Source organism: Pyricularia pennisetigena, chromosome 2 (assembly GCF_004337985.1).
Source record: "Pyricularia pennisetigena strain Br36 chromosome 2, whole genome shotgun sequence".
Lineage (NCBI taxonomy): Eukaryota > Fungi > Ascomycota > Sordariomycetes > Magnaporthales > Pyriculariaceae > Pyricularia > Pyricularia pennisetigena.
This window is the reverse complement of record NC_043741.1, coordinates 771649-791271: the sequence shown is the minus strand read 5'-3', so window position 1 is coordinate 791271 and position 19623 is coordinate 771649. Positions and strand designations below refer to the sequence as shown.

At 54.2% G+C, this 19623-nt stretch overlaps 5 protein-coding genes across 5 annotated transcripts; 4 read left to right on the top strand and 1 right to left on the bottom strand.

The window, feature by feature from the left end:
• Positions 1-535: 535 nt before the first annotated feature.
• On the top strand, positions 536-4441 carry PpBr36_00184 (uncharacterized protein; the record flags this gene model as incomplete). The annotated part of the gene is made up of 3 exons (XM_029887377.1): positions 536-685; positions 758-1249; positions 1310-4441. The coding sequence occupies 3 exons, from the start codon at positions 536-538 to the stop codon at positions 4439-4441; spliced, it is 3774 nt and encodes a 1257-aa protein (XP_029752321.1).
• An 890-nt stretch (positions 4442-5331) lies between these two features.
• Positions 5332-10738, top strand: PpBr36_00183 (uncharacterized protein; the record flags this gene model as incomplete). Its single annotated transcript, XM_029887376.1, has 8 exons — positions 5332-5411; positions 5477-6635; positions 6756-7041; positions 8264-8504; positions 8604-8698; positions 8813-9594; positions 9677-10593; positions 10672-10738. The coding sequence occupies 8 exons, from the start codon at positions 5332-5334 to the stop codon at positions 10736-10738; spliced, it is 3627 nt and encodes a 1208-aa protein (XP_029752322.1).
• A 232-nt stretch (positions 10739-10970) lies between these two features.
• On the bottom strand, positions 10971-13424 carry PpBr36_00182 (uncharacterized protein; the record flags this gene model as incomplete). The annotated part of the gene is made up of 5 exons (XM_029887375.1): positions 10971-11293; positions 11326-11960; positions 12044-12306; positions 12375-12807; positions 12865-13424. Coding segments are annotated over 5 exons (2214 nt in total), but the record flags the coding sequence as incomplete, so codon positions are not given.
• A 316-nt stretch (positions 13425-13740) lies between these two features.
• PpBr36_00181 (uncharacterized protein) lies at positions 13741-16847 on the top strand (the record flags this gene model as incomplete). The annotated part of the gene is made up of 5 exons (XM_029887374.1): positions 13741-14124; positions 15040-15460; positions 15776-15886; positions 15965-16608; positions 16671-16847. 5 exons carry the CDS (start codon positions 13741-13743, stop codon positions 16845-16847), a joined length of 1737 nt encoding a protein of 578 aa, XP_029752324.1.
• Positions 16848-17522: 675 nt separating this feature from the next.
• PpBr36_00180 (uncharacterized protein) lies at positions 17523-18794 on the top strand (the record flags this gene model as incomplete). The annotated part of the gene is made up of 1 exon (XM_029887373.1): positions 17523-18794. The coding sequence occupies one exon, from the start codon at positions 17523-17525 to the stop codon at positions 18792-18794; it is 1272 nt and encodes a 423-aa protein (XP_029752325.1).
• Between the last annotated feature and the right edge of the window lie 829 nt (positions 18795-19623).

Genomic DNA, 19623 nt, shown 5'->3' with positions numbered 1-19623 from the left:
TGTGTGGTGTGGAGTCTAGTTCAGCCCCTAGGCTGCGTACCGGTACATTGATTATCAACTTATGAAAGCGGAATCAGATGTATCGAGACTTCTGTCGTCCCTGGACATATATTTGGAGGCCCAATCTGCCAGAGAGCGCCAGTTACGCAACACATCACGTGCTACATGCAAGTTACCCGCCTCAGTTTTTCTGGTCCGTGCACCTGCGTTGCTTCGGCTGAGTTGCAGTCAAGCTGCAATAATTTGACGACGTCGACCCCATGTTCACCATATCTCTGCCTGGACAGGCATCAATGATATCACCTTCATCTTCGCGCAAGCTCTTAGCGAAAAGTCTGCGGCCTAGCCCTGCTGCTTTCTGGAGCAGTGGATTGCAGGCATTACTGGGCGATCAAACGACGCCTTGCCGGGCAGAGCAAAAAGATTTCTCAGGGCACCACGGAGTAAAGGCTTAACCGTGACTTGCAGCATCCTCCGAGAAGAAGTACATCTCACCAAACAAGAAAACACGTGCATCTGAGCCACCAAGGATACCATGGCTCGCCACAGAACGTCGCGCTCACCATCTCCTGCAGGAAGCCAGCAGTCCTCTCGAAGGAACGCCAAAGATGAAGAGAGACGTGACCGCGGCGGCGCGCGGGACAAACCCCGAGACCGTCACCGTCGGTCGCGGAGTCCAGCCGATGTAAGATACCCTGTCAAATGCTGTGGTGCATGGCAAACAAATGACATACATACTTATATGCTTTCTCACCAGCGCCGGTACCGAGAACGAGAGCGCGATAGGGACCGCGATAGGGACCGCGATAGGGACCGCGATAGGGACCGCGATAGGGACCGCGATAGGGACCGCGATAGGGACCGCGATAGGGACCGCGATCGGGATCGTGATCGTGACCGTGACCGTGACCGCGATCGCGACCGCGACCATGGCGCCTACCGACGCCGGGATCGTTCCCGAGATCGCTCCCTAGACCGACGTGACGACTATTATCGAGGAGGGAGAAGGGATGACTATTCGCAGCGGGACCGTCGTCGGTCGCGTGACCGACGGGATAGAGACAGGTCCCCTCCAAGGCATAGACCACGAAGCCCCGATGGCGACAGAGATCAGCGCAGTCGGAGGGACGACTCTCGAGACCGTGCAACTAGCCGACGAGATGGTAACAACACTCCAAAAGGCCGCGGAGAGGACCGTCCTCGGGCGTCTCTGGCTGATTCAGAGGTTGGAAAGTCTAAAGAGACAACAGTGAGCCTTGAACCCATCTTTCTTCCGCGACACGACCACTTGACTAACATGCCATCACAGCCTGCTAAGTCAGCACCAGCCCCAGCGCAAACAGAAGCTGAAAAGAAAGCCGAGAGGCTTGCTAAACTGGAGGCATGGAAAAAGAAGAAGATGGAGACAGAGCAGCAGCAGCGTAGGGACAGTGTAGCTTCGGCTGGCAGCACCAGACAGTTGCTTGCGCAGATGGACGTGAAGGCCACAGGCAGCCTTTCAGCCACGACATCCCCTGGAGCTGCTTCTCCAGCAACCGCACAGTCCGCCGAAGATGCGTCTCCAGCAGCCCCCTATGGAGGCAAATTTGATCCAAAGGCGATTGCCAAAAAGGCAAGTGCACGACATCAGTCTCCTACAGTGCTTGGAGCGTTACAGGGGCGAGCCGCTGAGAAAAATGCCGTTTCATTAGCGGCACCTGCCAAGGGGTCTGCGGCTTCGTCTTTACCCCAAGGAAAACCTATCAGCGGCTTCGGCTTTGGTAAAGCGTCCAACGATGATAAAGTGCCTACGAAGCGCAAGTTGAATTTGGACGATGAGGAAATTTCAAAGCGGAAACTCGCAAAGCTTCCAGACATCTCACTCGAAACCACAGACGACGCGCCATATGTCAACCAAGACGATGATGATGACGATGAGGACGGTGACAACTTTGCTGGGACGGAGGAGGAAGCTGCCGCCGCCGCTAGGGCTGCCCACGAGCGACGAGAGGAAAGAATCCTACAACAAAGCATGGCGATGGAAACCGACGAATCGAACCCTGCGACAGAAGGCCAAGTAAATGGCAGTGAGCCTGCAGTGAGCTCCGCCAACGCACCAGAGGAAGCTCAAGCCAAGCCTCAGACGGACTTGATGGATGTCGATGCGAAGGAAGACGACAATGAAGTGGATCCTTTAGACGCATTCATGGCCGACCTGACAGAGCCAGCTTTCGGAGCAGCCACCAAGCCTGGTAAGGCAGCAAGCACTGCGAAAACACTGCCTACCCCCGAGGCATACTTTAGCGATGATGACGAGTTTGGGGCTTCAGCCAAGGAAGGCGTCGACGCTAAGGCCATCATGGCAATGGCGGCTAAAAGAAAAAAGAAGGAGATTCCTACGATCGACTACAGTAAACTCGACATTGTACCCGTTCGGAAGAATTTCTGGGTTGAGCCATACGAACTGAGTGAGATGACCGAAGCAGAGGTGGCTGAACTTCGCCTGGAACTGGATGGGATCAAAGTTTCTGGAAAGGACGTCCCTAAACCAGTGCAAAAGTGGTCACTCTGCGGACTCACTCGGCCCATACTTGACGTGATTGCCAAGTTGGAATACGAAAAGCCAACCGCAATCCAGATGCAGGCCTTGCCCGTAATCATGTCGGGCCGGGATGTCGTCGGAGTTGCCAAGACTGGATCGGGCAAAACCATGGCCTTCTTGCTTCCTATGTTCCGCCACATTAAGGACCAGGAGCCCGTTAAAGATAACGAGGGTCCGATCGGGCTCATCCTCACACCCACTCGTGAGCTTGCTGTTCAAATCTTCCGTGACTGCAAGCCATTCTTGAAAACACTTGGACTTCGTGCAGTCTGTGCCTATGGCGGCCCCCCAATCAAAGATCAGATTGCAGATTTGAAACGTGGCGCGGAAATCGTAGTCGCCACGACAGGCCGTATGATTGACCTTTTAGCTGCAAATCAGGGCCGGGTGGTCAGCCTGCGACGTACCACGTACATCGTTCTTGATGAGGCTGACCGAATGTTTGACATGGGGTTCGAACCTCAGGTCATGAAAATCTTTGCCAACGTTAGACCAGATCGCCAGACGGTTCTTTTCTCAGCGACTATGCCCAAAATCATGGATGCTTTGGTCAAGAAGGTTCTGAAGAATCCCGTAGAGATCGAAGTAGGAGGCAAGAGTGTGGTGGCGTCCGAGATTACGCAAATCGTCGAGATAAGGGATGAGAAGACCAAGTTCAACCGTCTGCTGGAACTCTTGGGAGAGCTTTACAAGGACGACGACGATGTGCGCTCTCTCATCTTTGTGGAGAGGCAAGAAAAGGCCGACGAATTGCTCCGCGAGCTGCTGCGCAAGGGCTACGGCTGCATGTCCTTGCATGGTGGTAAGGATCAAGTTGATCGAGACTCAACCATTTCAGATTTCAAGAGCGGCGTTTGCCCAGTTATGATCGCCACATCGGTTGCAGCCCGTGGGTTAGACGTGAAACAGCTGAAGCTCGTGGTCAACTACGACGCGCCGAATCATCTGGAGGACTACGTGCATCGTGCTGGGCGAACTGGGCGAGCAGGAAACACTGGCACGGCCGTCACATTTGTGACGGAGGAACAAGAAAATTGCGCCATCGGCATTGCTAAGGCTCTCGAACAGAGCGGACAGCCTGTCCCCGAGAAATTGAGTGAGATGCGAAAGGCATTCAGAGAAAAGGTCAAGGCTGGTAAAGCCAAAGATCAGTCCGGGTTTGGCGGCAAAGGTCTTGAGAAACTTGACAAGGAACGTGAGGCCGCCCGCAACCGGGAGCGCAAGACGCACAAGGCTGAGGGCGAAGAGGACGATGCGGAAGATGACAAAAAGACCACCAAGAACGACGAAAAGACGGACAAGGCTTCAAGCGCAATCCTGGGGGCTGCATCAGCAATTGTCTCCCGAGACGCGGCCAAGGCCGAAGCCGAAGCGAAGGCAGCAGAAGGGGGCTCTACGCCTTCGGCGACAGCAACACCAGTCGCAGGTGGAAAAGGCGGGGCTCTCGACAAGGCCGCATCAGCAATCAACGAGATCAATGCACGCCTCGCCAGAGCCGGTCAACTCAGACCTGGCCAGCCTATCGACAACAAGGGTCCAGACGCAGGCGCGTTTCATGCAACACTGGAGATCAACGATTTCCCGCAAAAGGCGCGCTGGGCCGTTACCAACCGGACCAATGTGGCCAAGATCCTCGAGGCGACGGGAACTTCCATCACTACCAAGGGCAATTACTATCCCCCAGGCAAGGATCCCCCGCCGGGAGCGGACCCGAAGCTGTACATCCTCATCGAGGGCGACACAGAACTCGTGGTTGGCAACGCGCTGTCGGAGCTCACAAGGTTGCTCAAGGAGGGGACTATGGCGGCGGCGGATGCGGAGAGTCGTGCGCCAGCTAGTGGGCGGTATACAATTACGTGAGGGGGATGTTGGTTTTATTTGGAGGGAAGGGTTGGATCACCGCTTGCACGGTGTATATTTGTTGGTGCACCTACCTTTTTAGCTTACTTGAATGTATACATATATGGTCTCATTGTCTCGTCATTCAGTTTCTTTTGCAGGGATGAATTGACGATGAGCCGACAGGTGGAGTTTTCTACAAAGAATGTGCCGACGGAAGCTACCGACCGCTTATTTCCATGATATAATTTGATCTTGCCAAGCTACAACTACACTTGTTTAATATGTAATTGTGGATTGCCAGATCAGCCATAGGTCAGCACTAATTCTGGACCCCCATGTTGCATGTTGCGTTCTACCCTCCCTTTTTTTTTTTCCGCCGGCGATAACACCAGCATGATCCCCACTCGGAAGAGGCCGGCGTGCTACCGGAGCTACCCAACTGGGCAACTCCAGGCCCGCAATCGGGTGTAGTTCGCCCCTCCTCCACTCGCACCAAAAATGAAGAAAAAGAAAAACAAAATTTCACCCCCTCCATGACCGTGTCAGTTTCCAGTCTACATGTCGTACACTGACAGACCCTTTGTTTTTCCTGCATATTTATTATCTACCCATCAGCTCACCTCGTCAGGATGTGGATTGAGTGTGTCCTTCCAGCGAGGCTGGAAATCAGCCTTTCTAGTGTTAAGTGATAGAGGAAATATCGCTTTGATTATCTCCAATATTTTTATTTTTATTTTCTGTAAAAACACTCTACTACTGTTGGGCTGGCGCAAAGTGTGCTCGCTTGGATTGTGTTGTACTTACTTACCCCTCATCCATCTATCCATGCACACTGAATCTGTCTGAGTTTCGCCTCCTAGAGACACAGCAAACATTGTCTTCTTAAACCCCGCCACCGTTCACCAATCATGGCTATAACGGCTCCTTGGAAGTGGCAGGGCTACGTGTGGGCGTGCCTCTGGTCCTCGCTCGTCACCATGCTATTCGGGTAGGCAAGCAGGCCACGTGTGCCAACGCATCATGACACGCCGCTGACAAACTGACGCCTCGCAGTCTCGACACGGGCATCATAGGCCCCATTACCGCCATGCCGGCCTTCACCAACCGCTTCGGCAACTTCAGCCCGACGATACACGGCCTCATCGTAGCCTGCCACCTCCTCCCCGGCGGCATCATCGCGGCCTTTGCAGGCGGACTGTCGGACTACTTTGGGCGCGAGACGCTCGTCACGGCCGGTGCGCTAGTCCACGCGGTCGGGATGCTGATCTGGGGCTTTTCGGTTAACCTGGCCATGGTGGTGGTTGCGCGCGTGATTTGTGGCATGGGTTTGGGCCTGTTTATGAGCAACGTGTCCGTCTACATTGTCGAGGTCTCACCCCCGCGCGGCCGCGGGGTCAGAGCCGCCATGGCGCAGTTCTTCCTCACGCTGGGTCTCGTCATAGGCTTCTTCATGTGCTACGCCCTGGTGGCCGACCTGGATCCGGAAAGCCAGTGGACGTGGCGCACGCCGCCGTACGTCGTGGCGGGGCTCGGGGTCGTGCTGGGCGGGGCCGTGTGGACGCAGCCGCCGTCGCCCAGGTGGCTGTCGATCCGCGGCAGGGTTGACGAGGCGCGGCGGATCAGCGAGAAGCTCGGGCTGGAGGCGTTTGGGCCGGACAAGAGCGCGGCAGACGCGGGCGGGGTGGCGGCCGGCCCAGGGGCACTGACCCTCATGGGCGCCATGTCGCAGACTTTCAGGGGTTTCCGGCTCGCCTTCTCGGGGCCGTACCGCGGGCGGTCCGTCTTTGCGTGCTTCGTACTCACGGTGCAGCAGTTCAGCGGCATCGACGGCGTGCTCTTTTACGCGCCAAAGCTCTTCGAGTCGGCTGGATTCGCCGAGGCCGAGACTTCTTTCCTGGCCTCGGGCATCTCGGCCGTCTGCATCATGGTCTCGACCATACCGGCCACGCTGCTGGCGGACCACTGGGGCAGGCGCACGGCGACCATGTGGGGAGGCGTCGCCATCGCCGTTGAGATGCTGCTCATGGCGGCGCTGTACTTTGCCGGACAGGGCGATGCCGGGGGAGGCAGGTGGGTGGTCATTGTGATGATTTACCTTTTCGCCGTCACCTACAGCGTCACCTGGGCCGTCTGCATGCGCATCGGCGTGTCGGAGAGCCTGCCGACGGGGACGAGGAGCAGTGCCATGGCGTTGGCGCAGAGCGGTAATTGGGTGAGTTTCTTTTATGGTTCCAAGGATGCCAAAATTACCGCTTTACCATTCTCAATACTATCCATCTTTCCCAGAAAATGCGCTGACGGTTTCTGTCTCTTGCGACGCACGCACACACAGGCCGGCAATTTCGCCATCGCCCTCGTCACGCCCATCCTGCTGTCAGCCTCGGTCGGCGGGACGTACCTCTTCTTTGGCATCTGCACCATGCTCGGCTCGGCCATCATGTACGTCTACATGATCGAGACCAAGGGGACGCAGCTGGAGCGAATCGACGAGCTGTACATGAGCAGAAAGGCCGAGCGCAGGACAGAGATTGAGAATGCGCGCGGCGTGGCGGACAAGACGAGGTTGAGGCTCAGGCCGTTGGACCTACGCGACAACGATAACAACGATAACACAAACGGTGGGCATGCAATGTCGGAATATGTGACGCCGCCGATGCTGGCGGGTGAACGAGATGCTATGGCTTGAAGCGTGGCGAGATGAGAGTTTTCGTCGGGTCATCCATTGGTTTACAGCAGCAAGCCATTCCACTTTGTGAACACCATCTTGGAAGTTCAAGGGGACTAATGTTGTGTCCGGTCTAGGGGACTATATTGCAATACGCACTGTCCAAGGATGGAAAACCATTTGTACCTGGAAGGGTTGGGGGGACAGGTTAGCGATCGTCAGTTGAAAGGATCAGGAAGAAAGCCTGTGCTGTCAAAGGCCTGTGCAGTGGGAAAGCTTGCTGAGGGAGAGGGGAACAACTGCTAAGGGTACATAAGCCAGTTTGTTTGGATCTTCTTTCGCCTTCGGGCATTTGGTCAATTTGAAACGATACAGAGAAGATTAGCATGGCCCCTGCACTAAGGATGACACGCTCAATCAAAGAGAAGCTCAACATTTTTTTGGCGTTTTGGTTCGAGCCGAGCTGTGGTCATAATCTTCTTCTTTTTTTCTTCGATTTCCTTTTTTTTTTTTTTTTTTTTTTTTTTTTGCCCCGACCACTGAAAACTTTACTCTTGGTCGCTCTTTTGTCGCAATTGAGTAAATTATCAAAATTATGTCACAAAATCGTCGGATTTGTCATTATTGTTCTTGCAGTATTAACAGTTATCCGCCAATGTCCCAAAACAGCACTGCAACTGCAACTGCAACTGCAACCGCAACCGCAACCGCAACCTGTCACTCAGCCTTGCTGCCAATTCGCGCGCTGCAGGGCAGGCCCCTGTCTGGCGTAGTATTCCTGACGCCGGATACCGCAGGATGGCTTAGACGGGCAACTCGAATAGACCGAGATGCCCGCTAAACATTCTTCAGGGGACTGCCGGTAAGCTTACCATACCTTTCAGGACCTGTGGCGTTTTCCCCTTGTTGAAGCTATTGGGTTGAGATTACACGATCCCCTAATGGGCTCGTTTCTTGTTTTGGTCTCTTTTGCCCTTTCTTCTGACACATCCCGCCAACCTTGCCATTTTCCGCCTTGGTCCTTTTTCATGCAAAGCGCCAAACTGTTATAGGTACACCAACCATGTAAAGGACTGCAATCTGTCAATTTCCTCGATAAACTCCTGGCGCCTGCGATATACGAAGTTGAGCTGAACCAAAACAGGACCAAAAAAGTGGGCTGGATTATGTCTTAGCCTGTAACGCCAGCTTCCGTCTGGCTTTGTTGTACGAAGAGGAGCTTACGACAAGGGCGGCGAACGCGACAAGGATACGGTCGCTGCTGGCTCTCGTCTACTCCCAGTACAGCGAAAACCAGGCACATACCACCTACAATTGCACAACAAAAACCATCGACCGTGGATCACGACGACGGCAAGCACACTCGAGGTCCGATATTGGCATTGCGCCGCAGCAGGAGAAGGTGTTTCGGATTGGGTGAGCGCTGAGCATCAAGAGTTGGATAACATCTTCAATATACTCGTCTTTTCGGTCCGCCGACGACACACGCGCAGATATGGCTACTTGGTCAGGCAGGGCCGCCATCAAGGGCGGCTCTGACACGATGCGCATGGTGCTGCTGACATGCAACGCTGTCGGGGTGACGTTCACTTGGGGCGTGGAGATGACTTGTAGGTTGACGATAGCCTTTATTCCCCACTCGTTTTCCAATCGCCCAGGAGTGAGCGACGGTGTTGCGGTACAAGGAAATGGCTTGCGCTGACTTTGAACCTCACGGAAATCAGACTGCACCCCTTATCTTCTCTCATTGGGCCTTACGAAAGGCCAGACATCCCTGGTCTGGATTGCTGGTCCCTTGTCTGGTCTGATAGTTCAGCCCGTGATCGGTGTAATATCGGATACATGGACCTCAAAATGGGGCCGGCGACGACCCTTCATAATGATATGCTCAGTCATTGTAGCCATGAGCCTACTCACGCTAGGCTTCACGCGTGATATCGTATCTTTCTTCATCCCTAGCTCGGCGGCAGCCGCAGCAGAAGCAGCCACCGCCGTCAGGAGAGACCACCCCGAAAACACTGGCCTTACGGGTTTCCTGACCATCGTCCTGGCCGTGCTCGCTCTGTACACGACCGATTTTGCCATCAACGCCGTCATGTCGTGCTCGCGGTCCCTCATCGTCGACACGCTGCCCATACATAAACAGCAGGACGGCGCTGCGTGGGGGAGCCGCATGAGCGCCATCGGCCACATACTTGGCTACGGAGCGGGCGCCATCGACCTGGTCGCGCTGCTGGGCACGACTCTCGGCGAGACGCAGTTCAAGCAGCTCACCCTCATCGCTGCCACGGGCATACTCTTCTTCTCTACCCTCACGTGCTGGGCCGTGTCAGAACGCGTGCTAGTAGCGCCGGCGCCTGAGCCCAAGGGCTCGGTGAGCAGTAAACAGAGGTTCAAGGTCCCGAGGCAGATATGGAGCACGCTGGTGACCCTACCGGTGAGGATACAGGCGATCTGCTGGGCTGTGTTTTGGTCGTGGATTGGGTGGTATCCGTTTTTGATCTATGTGAGTTCTGCGTTTGATTCCCTGTGGGGGTTCCTTTGGTGAAAGAACAGTGGCTGACCGAGCATTGGGTTTGACACTTTAGAGCAGCACCTGGGTGGGTGAGACGTACTTCCGCTATGACGTTCCTGCCGATGCCAAGAGTAGCAGCGATGCACTGGGCGAGATGGGCCGCATTGGCAGCTACGCACTGACGGTGTACTCTATCATCACGTTCCTGGGCGCATGGCTTATTCCGCCCTTGGTTCGCAGTCCAGAGAACGACGACGACGAAGACGACGAGGGCATACCTGCCACATCACAGGCGTCCTGGTCACAGAGGTTCCTGCGCTCGTGGTTCCCAGATGCCGTTCGCTCGATAGGCCAACTCAACCACCTCAAACCGGACCTGCTCACGGTCTGGACGTTTGGATACATCATGTTTGCCTTTGCCATGTTCATGGCGCCGCTGGCGTCGTCCTTCCGCTTCGCCACGATCCTGGTCGCCCTGTGCGGCATCCCCTGGACCATCTCCATGTGGGCGCCCACGGCGCTCATGGGCGTCGAGGTCAACCGCATGACGCACGGCAGCGGCGCCCAGCCTTATCGGCGCTTGAGCACGTCATCCGCCGTGGAGCTGCTCACGCCCGTCATCAGGGTCAACGGCGAGGAGACCGAGGTTGTTGCCGCGGCTGCGGCGCCCGGGTCTGCCCCACAGGCGGCTCTTCTTGAAGATGGTAATGCAAGCAGAGGCGGCGGTGGTGGAGGTGGCGAGCTCAGCGGTATCTATTTCGGGATACTGAATATATATACGACGCTGCCGCAGTTCATCGGGACCTTCATCAGCGCGGTCGTGTTTGCCATCCTGGAACCGGGCAAAAGCCCTGAGCTCTCACATGGTGGCGGGGGCGGGGGCGAGGAGTTGCCGCAGGCGCCGAGTGACGGGCCAAACGCTATCGGAATTTGTCTGTTTATAGGGGCTATCAGTGCCGTGGGAGCGGCTTATGCCACGAGGCGGTTAAGGTATTTGTAGATTTTGATCTTGTATGATATGAACTCTTTGTCATATGGAGAACAACAACGCTGGCCTTCCTTTGACAGATTCACCCTGGAACATGGTGAGTGTTTTGTCGACTGTAATGATTCTTCGGTTGAGTATCGGGGTTAGGGTTGGTCCTATATCAGTTTCGCTTTCCTCGACCCTTGCTCGACCCTTCCTTTCGCTTGCTTGGGTCGAATACTTTCCAAGTCGGGAACGCATCATCAACCGTCGTAGGGAAGGTAGGTAGGCAGGTTGGTAGGTGGGTACAAAATATCGCACAATCTCGGCTTACTTGTCTGCTATGGTTGCTCATTTGATCCTTCAATGCACAAACATGAGGCTGTCCTTTTGTGAAAGTTTATTTTTGATCCCTAGACAAACACAACATATTCCCCGCATCGTAAATACCCAGCACCCGCTTCAACTTGACATCTCTGGACAAGAAAAGTTGCAACTTTGTACTCTTTAATTTTTCGGCAACTCCATCGCCTTCCCTAGCTCTCCTCTGCTTCCGACTGACATCCTCACATACGAGATACTGCTCTCTGGGATCTGCCTGGTGTTCAATCACATGGAGTCTAGTTTTGTGTATCGAGTCCAGGCAAACCAGCGCATAGCCCCTGGGCGTGATGATCTTCAAAGGCGTCATCCGCTCATCAACATGGTCGAGGTGCTGATGGTCTGATCAATCGAGAAGCCCTCGTTATTCCGACGAAGGAAAACAGAATTGTACGGTCCGCGTGTCGACAGGGTCCCACCACTACTCTCCTCGTGCAGTAGCTTCGCGATTATCATCTGGCCTGGGAAACCCGTCACCGCTTCAAGCTCCGATACGGATCGGCACCGCACTCGACATCTCAGAAAATCTGCACAAGACCATTCTCGCACGAGGATGCTCTTGCATACCAAAATGATGAATGCAGAAAAGAGCCACGCGTATGAAGCAATTTGGGACGGATCAACCGCCTCGATGTGGTAGGCGATGGTGAATCCGATCACGAGACCTCCAGCACCGAGCATTACCACAAAAGCCATTACCGACAAGACATAGCGTGGGCAACGTACGGCTACCGAGATCTCGTACATGACCCATTCATGCTCCATTATCTTTGCTCTCAAGTCAAAAATATGCTCGCTGCAGCTATTGTTTCTAGCTTCGGGGTCGATTAGGCGGCAGCGCTCAAAGTAGCCATTGTCAAGGGCCGTTTTGAGGCGCAATGTACTTTGATAACCGACTTCGTCATCGAAAGTGTCCGTGTATATTCGGAAGAAGGCGGCAAAGTCCGAGTCCTCGCGCTCACAAACGGGATCATGATCCTCCTTGCTGAGGACCACGATGTCCCTGAAGCTATTAAGCTCAGAGACCATTTTCGGATCCGTCGTTTTTTTTTTACCAATGGGACCACGACAGTTATGGTTTCGTTCATATACTCCAAGTCCAACCATTCGAGCTTCTTGTCGTTGCGTGCGGGGGCATCACCGATATGGCCTGTGGTTGCGCCACTGTATGTCCACTCGATGAAGGTCCTGACATCACGACCTCCGACTAGATCGGATGGGTCGCCCCCTTGATGGAGACTCTTCATCTGCCTGATGGTCTGGTTTAGCATCCGGGACGCTGGATCCGCCGCCTTGAGGTTGTCCAGATTTGAGGTTGCCGAGTACTCAAATTCACGATTTTGATACAGAAGCGTCTATACGGCGTCGACAGTCAGCATTACCGGCTTTGCTGGCACTGAAAAAGGATTGGTAGGGGACAGACCTTGAAGCCCTGGAAACCCGTCTCACAAATGAGTCCAGAAATCTCATATGTTGCATGGCCAAGCCCAGACCTATCCAGATACCGTAACGGCATGATGATGGGCCTCATCAAAATATCCAGTCCAGAACGAACTTTGCTTTGGTTGACGCAGTATGATGCGACCTGGGCGCTTTGGAACGATGTGAGACCGTCTCTTGTCTCGGCCGCAATCATTCTGAGGACCTCTTCACACTCCTCCTCCTCTTCGATCATGCCCGAACTGACATCTCTAGCGTCGCGACTGTTCTCTAGTACCGACTCGCCTCCCTTCGCGGCCAGATTGGCATTCTCAGCAAGGTATGGTAACATGATTTTAATCTTGGCCACTCGGTTCACCAATGCGCACAGGACCGACGCTTGCCAGTGATTTCCAGCACCAGTCTGAGTTATGAGCCTGGCGAGAACGACAGAGATGTAGTCAAAAAGGTCAAATGTGGCGGTCTGCTCTCACTCATATGCGTCCAGGTTCAACGGCTTGCTGCCATCATTCGTATTGGACGCGACATGGGCTTGCATGATCAGCTTTTTCAACCACGTCCTGCTGTATGTCTGCTGACTGAAGCGCACTGTGATGAACTCATTATCGAGAACGCAGAGCGACATGGCAGGGAATATCTTGTCGGCGAGTGTAGACAAGGCCTTGTGCCCCGCCTCATTACCGACCTTGAAAAAGTCCCTGTTCTTGAACTGGACAGGCTCTTCCGCGTTTTGGAGAAGCTGGAACAAGCGATTCGCCCCGTTCCGCCATATAGTCTCGGAAAGCACCGTGTGCTCGGTAATTACATATGCACTGATATTATCACATTGCGGGTCTTCGGAGTTTGTGTCGGCAGGAGGGCTGTCGGCGCAAAGCATGTCGTCAACTGTACAAGACAGATCCGGCATCTGAGTAACCGGGACATCGTCGCCGGCTGGTACCAATCCAGCGTTGAATCTGTGGAGTGTGCGGGTTTTGGTGTTGGTCTCCAGCCTTGCCGACACACCACAAACGTGACAACCTTGAAGCTTCAGCTACTGAAAAATTATTTCAGGAGACAAGGGCTTTTTGTGGGATACTTTGCCCAGAAAACAGATCTTGTCTTCCTCTTGACACTCTTCAGACATATATCATCGCGTCTCTTTGTTTTCCTACTCCAACCCCATTTATCACCCATTATGAGGGTTTAAGCAGGGAGATAAAACCGACTGCCTGCAATTCCAGCACTTAAACTGAAGTCTAGCCTGTTGATGGGTCTTGCGGATGCTCCCTCGCCGTTTCCATTTTGGGCCTCCTGGAACAGGGAAAAGTCTGCTCGCCAAAGCGACAGCGCGCGAGTTTGGCTTTAATATGATCTGTGCCCCAACGGCCGAGATCTTTCAAAAGTGTCATGGCGATGATGAGAAGGTAATACAGGCGCTATTCTCGCTGGCACGCAAACTTCATTCATGCATCATATTCATCGATGAGGCCGACGCGATGCTCGGGAACCGCAAGGCCGGCGAGAGGCGCCATATCCGCGCCATGCTGAAACAGTTCCTCATTGAATGGGACAGACTGATGAACGGGCTCGATTCATCCTTTGTCATGCTTGCCACCAATAGGCCAACTGATCTCGACCCGGCCGTTCTGCGTCGCGCACCTGAGCGGATCCACCTCGATCTTTCAAGTTCAGCACAACGGAGCGGCATCCTGCGACTACTACTGACGGGCGAAAAGGGTCGTGGAGAACGAGTTTAACATCTTTAAAAACGGCGCTGGTTCTGGGGCGGCCCGCGAGACGGGTGATGATGAGCGAACACTGCGGGTCGCCTTTCGAGAACAAGAGAGACAAAATATAGAGTTACTTTCCGAAGGATCAACATACTGTCACTTCCTCAGCCAACAATACACTTGGCTCAACCAGGAGCGAACATCAGGCAGGCTCATTAGGCTTATTACACTAGTGCGCGCTGTGTCTTGCCTATACCTGATCACTGCCATACATACAGTATCGAGCATCCTGTCAGTTTGATGGTCGGCCAGGCAGGCTACAGCGATGGTATGGCATTGATGCAGCCATAGTCCACAGCTTTGGATTGACAGCGGAGCAGACAGGGGTCACTTCTCAGCTTCCATGATGCCAACGCCAACGATTTGTCCCATATAGTTTGTATGGACTACTTGCACGATATCACACTATAACTTTGCTGCCTACTGTGGGGATCGTGCTTATGCAGATGCAGAATATTTGCTCCACTGAATTAAATCCTCTCGGTGCTCTTACCTATTTCCAGTCAAATCACCTCCCTACAGTTCGGTCTGGACTTGGTTGTTGGTTCGCGGTGAATGTCTCGAAGGCAATGAACCCATGCTAACGCAGCAGCCTGGCCCCTGGACCCAGCGAGCGGGAGTATACCATGCCTGACTAGTCATTTTCTTAAATTTCATTCTCGCACAGTAGACGCCAGACAATGATATACCGGGCAATGTTGGTAATGCTGTGGCCGCTCCGCTTTCGCTGTAGCTTGGCACACTCGACTAACAAAGTAGCTGTTCTCCCTACGCTTTAGGACGGCACATTGCTGCACACGATGCTCGCTCACAGCCGCTCAGAACTAGAAATGATATTCTATTGAGGAAGGATACGGCATGGCTGACTCAAATCAGAATTCAGTTCAAAACCATGGTGAAGTGGCCGCCAGCAACGCGCAACAGAGTTTGTCGTCCGCGCACACAGGTTCAGATTCGAAGGTGCCCTTGGATGATGAAAGTGCGCCCGCCATAGAGAACCCTCTGAGACCGAATTCACAAGATCCGCAGGATGGGGTCAAGCCTCAGGACAGAGCACAAAACACTGACCATTCCAACGCTACCACATCGAGCGAGGAGGTAAAAACAGTGGAAGCCGCTTCGGATCGGCCGAAAGCCGACAGCAAGGCGCTCGATAAGGCAATGTGTCTGATTGAACTGGAGCAAGTCAAATCTGAGCTTCTCCAGGACAACGCCGTCATCGATGCCAGGCGCAGACGGGGCGAGGATTTACCTGGAAACGCCATTGTATGGAATGTGCAGGACAATACAGGCGTTGGTAACGTAGAATCCCGGCGATTGGCATCCATTATGATTGGATCTTTGGTTTAGGACCGATTCGCGATTGAAAGGCCCAAGAGGTGCGAGCAGACGATCGTCTCATAAGACGCCTCTTTGACACAATGTGAAAAGAGATGGGCTTCGACTATGAAAAGTCATCCAAGTGGCCTAACGAATGCAGGGGATATCGAACTAAATGACTATCCTGACCGCGAGCTCCAGGCCCATTTGACTAAGTTAATCAAGAAGAAAGGGCTGAATGTTGAGGGTGGCATCGACAGGCCCTAACCACGGATTCTTGCCGCGAGGATAGGGCAGGATCGAGAAAAACATTCGTTTGAGAATCTTGATACCGTCAAGAAGCCGTTGCAAAAGGTGGTTCATTGTCAGGCCGTAAGGCTACATCGCGACCGTATCGAATGGAGTAAGTGCGGAAAGCAAGAAGATCCTCCAGATGATTTTCTCCTCACAAAGGAAGATCTTCTCGGTCCCCCACCCGCAGACTTGCGGGAGACGAGCAAAGCATACCGCGAAATCAAGGCAATGGCCGGATTGAAAGTGTTCAAAGAGGCCATCGAGGAGCCTATGGACCTTGGCCGAGCAATCTATGATTTCGAGCTGCAAGGCAAGGAACGGATCAAGGTCAACCTCGACCGCGCCTTCTTGGGCCAACCGGGAACAGGCAAGACAACAGCGGCGAAACTGTTTGGTCATGTTTTGATCGATTTGGGTCTGGGGTATAATAAAGAAGTGGTTTGCAAGGACCCAAGGGACTTGATAAGTTTCAGCAGCGCCTTTGCCATTGAAAAGACGCACGAGACACTTATCGCCGGGGAGGGCAAAGTCCTCATCATCGATAACGCTTCCAAACTATGTCTAGATGCTTCGAGTAGCGCCTCTGCAGACTCCGACAGAAAAGACCGGCCGCTCTTTTCAATCACAGACACGCTTGCCAACGACGCGTTCGCGTCCTCGGGCCAGGATGGCGACCGCATATTCCTCGCGGGAGAGGCTCAGGGCTTGCGTGACATGTTTGACAAATGTCACCGGGGACTGCGCACCAGGTTCTCTCCTGACGAAGCGTTCGAGTTTCCGGATTATGACCCTCCTGAGTTGATCAAGATGGTGGAGGCGAAGCTCACTTCTGTCAACTTCACTGCCAGCGAGCAGGCCAAAAAGGTTGCTGAGCAGATCTTATCAAAAGCTAGCCCAACGGGAGAGACATCGAGACGCTGGCGGCCGAGATCGTCGGAGAGGTGTACTGCAGGGAGGGCAGGAGGGGGCAGAAGTATGCAAGGCTGCAGGTCTCGACCAAGGAGCTGCTCGAGTTTTTGAAGCGCATGCTGAAGGGACGGCGTGCTGGGGAGTTGGTGGATGAGGAGTGATGGTGTGCTTGTCTTGTTGTGGGATTATGCCATATGTTCTTGTGGATAAGAAGAGATGCTTTTTCTCATGTGGAGGCTTGTGACTTGTGAATTTATCTACATGTAAAAAATTGCTGCTGGGTTTGTGCTTCTATTCTCTTCATATCTTTCGGTTGGCATGCGCGTTAGTATATATATATGTGTGTAAATAACACGATCTGTCACTGATACATGCCACGGTGTAATTGAGCCGGATTGGGTTTACTCAGTAAAGACGTGCGTTAATATGGTTAAATTCAGCAGATATTAAAAATTATTGTCCTCTTGATAATGGTTTTTTTCTTCCTTTGGTTTCAGTCTGTCTATTAGGTATGCCACCAACATTTCCATATGCGGCCATGTTCACCAGATTGCTTACCTTGATGGTCGGTTCTGCTGTACTAACTCACTAACCGCTGGAAGGACCGCTTCCTGGTGGCAAAGGAGAATTAGTCATTCCTACCCACCAAACCCAACCGACTCGCCACCACTTGCTGCACTCGGCAGCTGAAGCTGTCATCCTCAACTCCAACTGTCACATGTTGCTTCTGCATCATAAAAAATCGACCGAGTATTTTACTTGTTGTCGCGGGGCTTCCATGTTTTGCCGTCTTGATTTGTTCGCATCTTTACGACCTGCGACCGACTTGAGCTGACATGAGCCTGCGATCAATTCTTGGCGACTCGAACCGTGTCAAGAAGAAACAAAGCCCATCTTCATCGAGGTCAGCGAGCGGCTCTTCCTCCTCCTCCTCCTTACCATGGCCAACAAATCTGCAACGCAGGAAGCCCTCGTCTGGAGGTTCGTCTGAAAAGCAACCGACGCCAACCCGGACGCCAAGCCGCCACCACCATGACGAAGACGATGACGACCAGGAGATCCTCAACCACCCGCTCGACGATCACGGCCTCGTCGCAGCCCTGACCACGGACCTTCGGCTGCGCGACGTCCCACAGGCGGTGCGGCACGCCCGGGAAAACATGTTTGCGCCCCTCCCCATGCGCGGCATCTCGTCGGCGCTCCGCATGACCATCGCGTCCAGGAGGGAGGGCATCCCGCCCGTTGTCTCGGCCGCCCACGTCCAGGCCCTCCTGACCGCCACGCCGACCGCCGTCGAGCGCGAGACGGTCGAGCTGGTCCGCGCCGGCGTCCTCAGGAGAGTCGAGGTGCCCAGCAGGGGCGCCGCGGGGGAGGTCCTGGTCCTGGCGGCCGACTACGAGGCGCTGGTGCGGCGGGCGCAGGGGCTGGACGACGGCATGCGCGAGGCTTACGTGGCGCTGTTGAGGGATCGTCCCGGCGCCGCGACCGTCATGGCTGGACCGGACTCTGGGCTCGGCGGCGCGCAGGTTGAGAGGCTGTTCCGCGCGGGGTTTCTCACCAGCGCTGTGCAGGGCCGTGCGGCTGCGGACGGCATCTTCTCGCGGCCGGAGGACAGGACCACGCTGCTGTCGCTCGCCACCGTGGCGAGGGCGCCGTCCGGGACGATCGGGGCGGTGGGTGGCCAGGGAGGGGCGCGCGAGCACGCTACTGGCAGGGGAGGCGCTGGTTCTCCGTGGTCGGCCGGGACCGGGGCGACGGCGACAGAGTATCGGATCGCCGTGCCCGGGGCCGGAGCGTTTCTCAAGCTGGCGACGGCGGCGCTGGAGCACTTCAAGACGCTGCTGGCGCGGCTGCCGCACCGCGAGGCGCCCGAGTACCTGCTTAGGGAGAAGTGGGAGGGCGGGACGGCAAAGGGCGGCGGCGTGCAGGAGGCGGTGCGGCTGGCGCGCGGCGAAAAGGTCGGCACGCTACCCGGGCGCACGAGGCGGTGGCGGGACTTTTTGGGCTTGGAGTTCGAGTGGGTGCTCGCCGAGGCGATCGGGGCTGGGATGGCCGAGGTTTTTGAGACGGGCAGCGTCGGACGAGGGGTAAGGTTGCTTGCGAGTTAGGGACGAGGTTGTGAACGCGGAAGGATATACGATGAATGGAATATGATGACTACCATGTTTTAGAGGTTGTTCCAGCGGCATGCTGTCCGACAATGCTTTGACAATTCACATACTGGCTTGCAAAGCCAAAAAATACCTAACTTGGTTCAATCCTGTTTCTCTGCATGGTTGACGTCGGTGTCTGCTGCTGCTGCTGCTGATGCTGCTGCTGCCAAAAACGGCAGCTCAAATAGAACCGATGAGACTGCAGCTAGATGAAGCTATTTTAAAACGGTTTCGACGCATAGACAACAAAAGTAAACACAATACCCGGTGACACTTATATTAGCCCTTGATACAATTTAGACCACTGCATATATCATATCTAAGGTGTTGTATGATCGACAAGGGATCTTCCGTACATGAGGATTCACGATGTAACACAGGCCCGACTATAGCCACACTCGGCCCGTATACATGGACCAACATACACAAATCATCAAGGGCAAAATTACCGAACCCGTCCCTGCCGCCCTCGTACTCGGTGACATGCGGCTTCTTTGCAGAGAAGCAAAGTAAATGTGGCACAACCCAACCGTTCGTTTTGTGCTATTGGGCTTGATTTTTTTATTCTTTACCTTCCAAATTTTATTCTTAGTTTTATCCTTGCTCTTCTTTTGTTATTCCTCCTTCTGTCCGAGGCAAGTTTGCTGCACAATTTTGAACAGCCAACGTACATCACAGCAGCAACCTGTAGCAAAAAGGCGGTTGGAATATCCCTGTTCGTGGTGAGAGAGGCAAACTTGGCGCCAGGGAGGTAGCTGGTTCCCACAATGGGAGAAATTTATCT